We start from the raw sequence: 9,567 nt of genomic DNA, 5'->3' as shown, positions 1-9,567 counted from the left end.
TGATTTTCTTATACAGTACAGCTGTATTGTGTGAAAAACCAAACTGTGATGTGACAGATATGTGTGTGTGTGCATCCATTTCACATTGACACCTCATTAGGATTACATATAATTTTAAGCTTAAATATGGACCTTGTGAGGACCAGTAGACCTCATGGGGAACAAAACCTCTCAGGTCCTGGTTAGTGGTAAGATATGAATTGAGGTTAGGTTAAGGTTAGTGTGGGAATTTGTCACGGTTAAGGTTAAGAATAAGGTTTCAGTAAGGCTTTCCAAAATAAATGGAAGAATGTGCAAAGTCCTGCCAGTCCTAGCTGCACAAACCTGTATGTGTATTTGTGTGCTGAAGTTATTAGGGTCAATTTGTGGTCAATACCAACATTGTGAGGTCATTATGACGTTTTGAGGACATGTTAGCTGGTCTTCACAAATTCAATGAGACTTGGTTTTGTGGTTAGAACTAGGTTAGGGTTAGTGTAAGGGTTAAGCATTTAGTTGTGATGGTTAAGGTTAGGTGTACGTGCTAGGGGCTGCATTATGTCAATGAGTGTCAAAAGAATGGTATTTTTGCACTTTAGCCCCCCCCCCCCGCATGGCTTCCAATGTAATAAGGTGCAATCATGGCCGACGTGGATAGCAGTGACTCATTTGCAGGACCGCCCTGTTTGGCAATGTTGTTTTTTCAATAAAACAAAAATTTGCATAAAGCAAGCCAATCCACTTTTCATGTTGATAGAGCATTAAAACCCCCAAAAAATTATGGAGAAAAAGTGAATGAAGGGACATTAAGAATAGATACAAATTTGCAATTAATCGCGATTAATTTTGAGTTAACTTTGACATAAATGCGATTAATCGCGATTAAATATTTTAATCGTTTGACAGCACTAATTGAAACATTTCCCGCACATTTAATACAATTCGTTGTTTTGAGTTTTGTCCCCGTTCGCCTGCCGTCATTAGTCACGTTGATCGACGTCACACTCCTGCCTAGCTAGAAGCGGTGCAGCTAAAAGAAAACAGTTCCTCGTTTTTATGACTTTTTGGCTCGAATCGAAGGACAAACATGGAAATCGGGACCGAGATCAGCAAGAAGATAAGAGTGAGTACCACCATGGAGGGCTCGTGAGTTACTGAATGCGGACTTGCTGGTGCTTTTGAACGTTAGCCTTCCAAAAGAGGCTCGCTGCTAACCTTAGCATGCTAGCTTAGCGTGTGGGTCGAGCGGAATGGTAACGAGGTCGGGAAAACAGGTTTTCGAAACATCTCATTTAAGTCCTAATGGAGCTGTACACATGTGCCAGCACATGTCGTTATTATTAATACATCCCTGTAACGTTACAGGACTCACTGTAACCGACGTAACTCTCACAACGTAGTGATTCTGCCCTTTAAAGTGTCTCCTCGTCTTTTGCAGGCTGCCATCAAGGCGAAGCTGCAAGAGCTCGGTGCTTATATCGGTAAGTGAACAACATGTACGTGGGTTGATGTTGGGAGTCCACAGCCGACTGGTTCCATGCTTCATGAGGTTGTTGTCTTCACTCATTCAGACGAAGAGCTTCCTGACTACATCATGGTGATGGTGGCAAACAAGAAGACCACTGAGCAGATGGCTGACGACCTGTCCCTCTTCCTTGGGAACAACACGATTAAGTTCACCGCCTGGTAACGATCACAGTCACAACACCTCCACATTAACGAAGAGCACGCACTCCTGTGTTACAAGTTATACTCTGTTTCGCCATGACACAGACCTGTTGGTTTCTTTCAGGCTGCACGGCGTCTTGGAGAAATTGCGATCAGTTGCAGTCGGTGAGTCAGTCTCTGTTTGACGCATTCAAGCTTTACTAAAGGGAACCGTATCTTTAAACCTGTTGAGGCATTGGCATCCACCCTGGGTGAACTTATCACAAGTGCTGAGTTCAGGTCTGAACTGTCCAGGCGCGTCCTCAATGCAGATCCGATCACTCAGACCACATTCGGAGACGGATGCACGGGGCAACAGTCTTTTCACTTTGGGGATGCAAATCTGTTCTTGTCCTCATAAAGGATCACCTGCTCAGCTGACTTCCTCTTTCACAATCAAAACAAACATATTTTTATGCTCGTGGCCAGAAAAGAAAAACTGATAACCACATCCATATGTTTTTTTTTCAAATGGTTAAAGTCTTTCATGGTAGATCTACACTCAGGATTGATTGAATCATTCAGTCCCATCCTGACTCTACTTCACACACATACACCATGGCATTGGTCACATCTCTATGCTCTGCCTGAGTTAAAATAATGTGACTTTCTGTCGCAAACACAGACAACGTACATGATTATTTGCATATGGAGCAGGGCCGTGAGATCCGACCGCAAATGTTCAAAGTAGGCACATTCAGGACATGTATTAATAACCAACGAACTCACAGCTGCCCAATTGTTATCGATTCTTTCAGGGCTGATATATATATCAGGTCTGAACAGGGCCTCTTGTATGAGAATATGTGGCTTTTGATGTTCCCTGTTATTCATGTTTTTCTTCTCCTGATTGCCTGCATGTTTGCTGTAGAACCTACATCGCTTCAAAGTCCGCTTCAGTCCGATGGCAGCTCTGTGGCCGGGAAGAGCCAGATATTCGTAAGCGACGACCTCAGGACGGATGAGCTGAAGTTCTTGACAGTGTCCAGTTCTCACTCGGATAGGATGGAAGCAAGTGTATCGAGTTCTGCCCACGAGAGCAGGTGCTAAATGTGAATTTATCAAAGCTAGGATGTGTTTGCTTTCATGTTTGACCTACGTGGCAGATTTTGTCAATGAAAACTACTAACATGTATCTGTTTGTGTTTAGGAGGGGGGCCGTGGAGAGGACTTCTTCTCGACTTACCTCCGCTGTTAGACCCCTCGTCGAGCCGATCCCCTCGGAGGCCGTAATCGACATCAAACCGGAGATGGATGATGACCTCATTGCTGACAACCCCCTAGAAATAGGCTCCAACCATGGTCGGACACGTGGTACAGCTAGTAGGCCAACAGCGGAAATCTACAGAGCGGGTCACAGCAAATTTGCATTAGTTAGCCCTGCAGACACATTTAGGTCCTCAGAAGGATCCTCTCACAGCAGGCAGCAGGAGAGCAGAAGCAGCAGATCCTCCAGATCCAGTAAGGTATGTGATTCAGCCGTCTTCACTCAGATATTTTCCCTTTCTTTTGAGAAAATTTCAGACCAGTGTTTCATAATGTTATTGGTTGTTCAGCAGGAGGAGTTGTCGCGGAAGCGTAAGGCGCCAGTGGCGAGTTCAGTTGTGCGAGTGAACAGAGCAGCACATGAGGACAGTGATGATGATGATGATAATGATGATGATGTGGAGGAGGAGGAGCCAAGCTACGGCGGAAGAGGCATGTCCAGTAGAGTGTCTCTGCCCTCCAAACCAGAGCGCAGGTATGATTCTCAACTCTATTTGGTCTGCACTATATTCCTAAATCCACCAACAAAGGTGATTTCGTATTGTGATATATCCGGTTGGAATGCGTGAAGCTGATGTTATTTTACACTGCAGTAGATGTGTACCTGTTTTTCTTAAGGTGATCATAACCCTTCTGTGCTCCAACACTATCCTGCCTTCTTCACTCATGTGCTTCACATTCTTCACTGTTATTTCAGACCCACTCTCCCTCCAGGCAAGCAAGCCAACAGGAATCTGATACTGAAGGCCATCTCTGAGGCCCAAGACTCCATCACTAAAACCACAGCCTACCCAAAAAGTACGTCCCCCACTGCCAGACACCTGGTCCGGAACATTCTGTGTGTCCCGGCCATTTATCTCAGTTGTCATCACCGCTTCCTGACATTGACCTTTCTCCTCCCACACAGTACCACAGAGGCAAACTGTTCCTGTGGCACCTCGCACCCGCTTGGCCAGCAGCGAGGAGATGTCGGCAGCCATCCAGCTGGTTCAGGATCACCTCCACGGTGTTGCTCCCAGGGTGCCGACTTACTCCCCTGCGCTGCCTCCGTCAAGAACACCAGGTAGACATACAGGGTGCTGTTTAGTGAGCACTGCTTTATACACCTTTTCCAAAAGACACAGTTAACTTTGATAAATTGTGATGGATTTGTGGTGAGATTGAGCAACATCTGGTCTTATTCAAATTGTTTGTGCTGTTATTTTTTTTTTCCTGAAACATTTTCCCTCCAGTTCCAACAAGATCTTTAGCTTCACGCCTCCAGCTGGGTGTGGCACAGACCAATGTTGCAAGAGAGCAGAGCCATTACGGTGAGTTAATTTTTTTTTGTGCAAAAGGGCTGACATAACAGTTTTTTATCATTTTTAACTCAAATTAAAACATTTAGAAGTATCTGTTAATAATGAATGTCTCAGGACATGTTCTAATGGATTTTATCCAGAGATGCATAACACTTTCTTGTGTCTGCATTTTGTGCAGTGCCTCAAGGTGTGGAGGTGGCGGCCGGCAGTGATGCAAAGCCATTCGATACTCGCTCCTTCATAATGAGTCGACCTAAACTGGAAGAATCTCAGACCACAACTCTGCAGCATCTTCAGGTCAAAGGGGAAGTGCATTCTGCTGTACCACGCACTGTCCAGGCCAGGTACACACACAAACACGCATTAGAGTATCCTACCAAAATCTGCATCTGAATTGTTAGATATTTTATTTTGTCCTCTCTTTTATTTTAGTAAGGAGAGGGGTGACTCCTCCAGCCCCAAGTTCATTGTGACCTTAGACGGAGTACCAAGTCCACTGGGGAATCTAGCAGACTGTGAAATGGAGATGGATGAAGGGAATCCTCCCCAAAAAGTCAGTGAGGCGACCATGCACGTCAACAGGCAGCCCAAAGTCAGCATCCTTCACAGACTACAAGGAGTGATCACCACATCAGAGGGTGTGTTGTCTCGTTAGAAATATAAATGTATTTTAATATGTCAATCCGATGATTATGAGAGGCTTAATTTAAATAGCACTTTTCAAATACGTCTTCTATTGATAGATGATGGGATGGAGGTTGAGATGATGGATGAGGATGCTGTCCCTTTAAAGAAACAGAAAGTCCAGGAGCGTTGCAAGTTCTGGCCGGTGTGTAAAAGTGGAGATGAGTGTCCGTACCATCACCCGACAACACAGTGCAAGTGAGTGAGCCTGTTAATAATCTGAAAAGGTGGTAATTGGCTTTTTCTCCTTCTCATTCTGACTCATTCTTCATGTTGTTTTTTTTGTGTCTCTTTTTGTCCCTGAAGAACGTTTCCCAGCTGCAGGTTTGGGGAAAAATGCCTCTTCGTCCACCCGAATTGTAAATACGATGCCAGGTGCACAAAGCCAGACTGTCCTTTCACTCATGTGAGCCGCAGAGGCCAAGCTGCTCCTCCGCCGAAGCCAGGTACTCAGACTTTCATAATGTCACCACCAGGCACCATTATTAAATCAGACGTTAGCTTTAGTTTGGCAGTCACATACAGTTTGTGGAACTTCCGCTTGCTTCTCTAACTGGACTGTTTGTGTTCCCAGCAGTGCAGCCAGTGCAAACCAAAAGCGTGTGTCGCTTCTTCCCAGACTGCAAGAAGATGGACTGCCCGTTTTATCATCCCAAGGTAAAGCATTCCTAAGTGCAGTTGTTTATATTTAAAATAAATAAATTTCCATTGTTAGCTATTCTGAATTTTCGCACTCTTTCCTGCAGCCTTGTCGCTTTGCAGCGAAGTGTAAACGAGTTGGATGTACCTTCTTCCACCCGAACACATCAGTGCCTCCAAGACACGCCCTGAAGTGGACAAAAGCACAGAGCAGGTTAACCCACATTGTATAAGTCCAGCTTGTAGTTTAGATCAGTATAAATTGTTCTGCATCATGGAATTTTATACAAACTATTAAGCTCAGCTAACGTATAAGGTTTCAACCAATGAATTATTTAAATCAAGGAAACTGACGTAATTCATGTAAAAGTTCTCATGCAATTGTAATGCCTTTTATTATTTAAGTATAGAATTACAGTAATAAAAATAGCCATTTCAATTTTGGAATGAAGATATAAATATCATATTTTGATGCACCACTAAAAGTTTCCTGTCTTTCTCTCCCCCACAGCTAATTAAGTCGGGCAGAAGTGCGATGATCAGGAAAATATGAAGCTGCGGACGATGTTCTGGATCTGTGTCTATGACTCATCATTCTTGTTGCTCTCTCTTGGCCTTGTTTCATTTCGTTTTATCTTATTTTATTGGATTGTTTGAACTTGTTTGTAAGAAAAAGTGTTTTGTAAGATCAACAGTCAGATTTTTGCTGAAGATCTAAAAACATTAAATTGCTCTTCACGGAATATTTATCTTGTGTAATTTGTAAAATGATCATACAAGTTTGGTTCAAAGGGAGGTCAACCACTGACAGATGGTTTTTTATAATGATTATTATTAGTAGTAGTAGTTGAAATAGCAGTTAATAAAGCAAAAACATAAAATTCAGCTCAGAGATTTGATTTACTTTCCCTATTGAAAAGATACGGCTGGTGTTGCCCAATGAGAAACCATAAGAGAACCTACTGCACTGATAAAAGTATTTGAATGAATATACTGTCCAAGTGACTTAAACTGTGATGTCATTTGTTTTTTAGTCTGTCAACACATCCAGTTGTGCGTTGTAGGAGATTATGAGACCTGAAACACTGCAATTGTATTCTGTCATTGATTAATTATTCTAAAATGTAAAACTATAGATAGATACATGGACACTTTATTGCTCCCGAGGGAAATGTAAGCATCCAGCAAAACAGAACAGTCAAACACAAGAGCATGAGAATAATAAAAGTTCAAAATGAGTAAAGAATGAGTTCACTGCAGTGAGCTGAAAGTCATATCCCTGAAAGTACTACAAATGTCACTGCAAAGAAGTATATATTAATGGAGATACTGCCAAAGAGAACACAAATATTTAAATAATGAAACGATTGAAAGACACAAATAATCGAGGCAGATATTTGAAGCCAAATATAAATATAGCCTTAGAGATACATAACTGATGTAGGAAGTTGTGCATGAAACTAACAGCCTGTTAAATAGTGGTATAATACATGTAAGTGTGTTTTAAAAAAAAGGATTAGAACAGATGTAGCTCAAAATCAACATAAAACATCACAATTTGTTAATATTAACTGTCTTTTGGACAGCAAGGTGTATAAAACAGTTCAAGAATCAAACCGTTGATTCGTGATTGCGATCATGGTTGTTGCAGTTCCCCTCAACTCAAATATGTCCAACAGTGATCGATCATCTTCCTAACTGCAGTGGATGTAGTTGTATTTCCCGCCACTAGAGGCCGCTGCAGTACCCTGCGATGAAGTGACGTCAGTCCCATTGAAACCATTAAATGCTCTGTGAGTGTGTGATCTCCTCGTCGGGTGCGGTGGCGCGCGCCTGTAATCCAAGCTACCGGGAGTCTGAGACTGGAGGATCGTTTGAGCTCAGGAGCTCTGAGCTGCAGCGGACTATGTCGAGCGGGTGTCCGCACTAAGTTCGGTATCGATATGGTTCTCCCGGGGGAGCCCGGGACCTCCAGGTCGCCTAAGGAGGGGTGCATCGGCCCAGGCCGGACACGGAGCAGGTCAAAGCCCCCGTGCCGCTCAGTAGTGGGATCGCGCCTGTGAATAGACGCTGTAGTGCAGCTTGAGTAACACAACGAGACTCAGTCTTTTTACACTCAGCAACACACAACACACACACAGTGACATCACATGTTAACATCACACAACAGCTTCATCTCTGCTGCTTCATCCTCTTGTTCCAACTAAACCTGAACTAACCTGCAGTTCTGCTGCTGCTACAGCGCCTCCATCTGGAGGACAACAACTACTACAGCAACTACTATTTATACCTATACTGCATGGGGAGGCAAACTAAAACTATAACCAGATTTATGTTCAGTCACTCACCAACACACTTTTACATTCACATATATCAGTGTTATAGGGTCTGTCAGCCCTGACATTCAAATTCAACTTGAAACAGGTTTTTAGTCTAAATGTCTCTGATGTCGTTCTCTGGAGCTGTGTTCACATATGGATCAATGTGAACAATTAGGGCTAAATCTTGGTGTAAATGAAGCCTTTTCGAGTCGAGTTGACCTGTCATAGCTTACAGACACTTGGATGACACCACTGGAGCAGTATTGAGGCATTGTTTGTCTGTTTCTGTTGTTTATATACGTTTGAAGAAGTGGTCACCCTTTACTTCAATTGTTTTGGATTTGGCTGCAACACTGTCTCCTGAAACTCCACAAGTGTTTTGTGGACTCAAACACTTCACCCAGCCCTCCATCGGTATAGTTGTAAGAAGATAGTAAGTGAATTTGCATTTTTGGGTGAAACATACCTCTAAAGATATTTAAGCAGCAGCTGTTCAATTAAAAGAACACACATACCCAAACTGAGGCCTCCATTATAGCAGATGTTTTTTGATTTATTCATCAACAAGTATTTGCAGGATTTAGATGTTTTACCAGAGTTAAATCATTCTGACTGTGTGATGTGTAAACTGTTGAACCGATGTGTCTGGTCTGATCGGTTCAACATTGCTCCCATAACACTACAATTATAAACTAAACTTTAGAGTTTCATTTTCAGGAAAGGAGTCTTTTCATTTCAGTTTGTTTCAAAATGTCCAGAGTTACATGTCACGTGATTGTTTGACTCTGATTCGTATGTTCAGTTAGGTTTTAAAGGGTTTTCAACAAATTGAAAGGTTTTTAAATCATCAGGATCATGTTAGAAAAATGTCTCTTCATCAGTGATCGATCATCTTCTTCACAGCAACTCGTGACGTGACGTCAGTCCCATTCAAACCATTAAAAGCTCTGTGAATGTGTGATCTCCTCGTCGGGTGTGGTGGCGCGCGCCTGTAATCCAAGCTACCGGGAGTCTGAGGCTGGAGGATCGTTTGAGCTCAGGAGCTCTGTGCTGCAGTGGACTATGTCGAGCGGGTGTCCGCACTAAGTTCGGTATCGATATGGTTCTCCTGGGGGAGCCCGGGACCTCCAGGTCGCCTAAGGAGGGGTGCATCGGCCCAGGCCGGACACGGAGCAGGTCAAAGCCCCCGTGCCTCTCAGTAGTGGGATCGCGCCTGTGAATAGACCCTGTAGCGCAGCTTGAGTAACACAACGAGACTCAGTCTTTTTACACTCAGGAACACACAACACACACACACTGACATCACATGTTTACATCACACAACAGCTTCATCTCTGCTGGGGCCCGTTTCACAAAGCAGGTTCAACAAACTCTGAGTTAAAACCTTAACTCTGGGTTGAGCAACTCTGAGCTGTCAAACTCTAAGTTTTCGGTTTCAGAACAGGTGATAACACTTAGTTCAATCAACTCAGAGTCAAGGTAACCCTGAGTGACGCTTGTGCATGAGGATATAAAAAGCCTTCATCAATGGAATCTTCTTGTTCCAACTAAACCTGCACTAACCTGCAGTTCTGCTGCTGCTACAGCGCCTCCAACTGGAGGACACTACCCACTACAACAACTACTCTTTATACTTATACTGTGATGGGAAGTTCGGATCATTTTACCGA

The 9,567-nt window shown here is 43.3% G+C and overlaps 1 protein-coding gene across 3 annotated transcripts; it reads left to right on the top strand.

Annotated features, from left to right (window-relative positions):
- The first annotated feature begins 958 nt into the window (after positions 1-958).
- On the top strand, positions 959-6,319 carry zc3h14 (zinc finger CCCH-type containing 14). Of its 3 annotated transcripts, none has more exons than XM_062411781.1 (17): positions 959-1,102; positions 1,418-1,460; positions 1,551-1,665; positions 1,772-1,812; positions 2,558-2,729; positions 2,837-3,152; positions 3,246-3,427; positions 3,650-3,750; positions 3,860-4,015; positions 4,185-4,262; positions 4,432-4,597; positions 4,686-4,891; positions 4,997-5,135; positions 5,244-5,383; positions 5,512-5,594; positions 5,684-5,790; positions 6,088-6,319. In XM_062411781.1, exons 1-17 carry the CDS (start codon positions 1,067-1,069, stop codon positions 6,089-6,091), a joined length of 2,085 nt encoding a protein of 694 aa, XP_062267765.1. In that variant the 5' UTR covers positions 959-1,066; the 3' UTR covers positions 6,092-6,319. The 3 variants fall into 3 exon arrangements, with proteins under 3 accessions (XP_062267765.1, XP_062267764.1, XP_062267763.1); XM_062411780.1 differs by having other exon boundaries at positions 3,243-3,427; positions 5,515-5,594; XM_062411779.1 differs by having other exon boundaries at positions 3,243-3,427.
- The last annotated feature ends 3,248 nt before the right edge of the window (positions 6,320-9,567 follow it).

This window comes from Platichthys flesus, chromosome 18 (genome assembly GCF_949316205.1).
Source record: "Platichthys flesus chromosome 18, fPlaFle2.1, whole genome shotgun sequence".
Taxonomy (NCBI): Eukaryota; Metazoa; Chordata; class Actinopteri; order Pleuronectiformes; family Pleuronectidae; genus Platichthys; species Platichthys flesus.
Note: the sequence above shows the minus strand (reverse complement) of the source record. Positions and strands in the feature narration are given on the sequence as shown.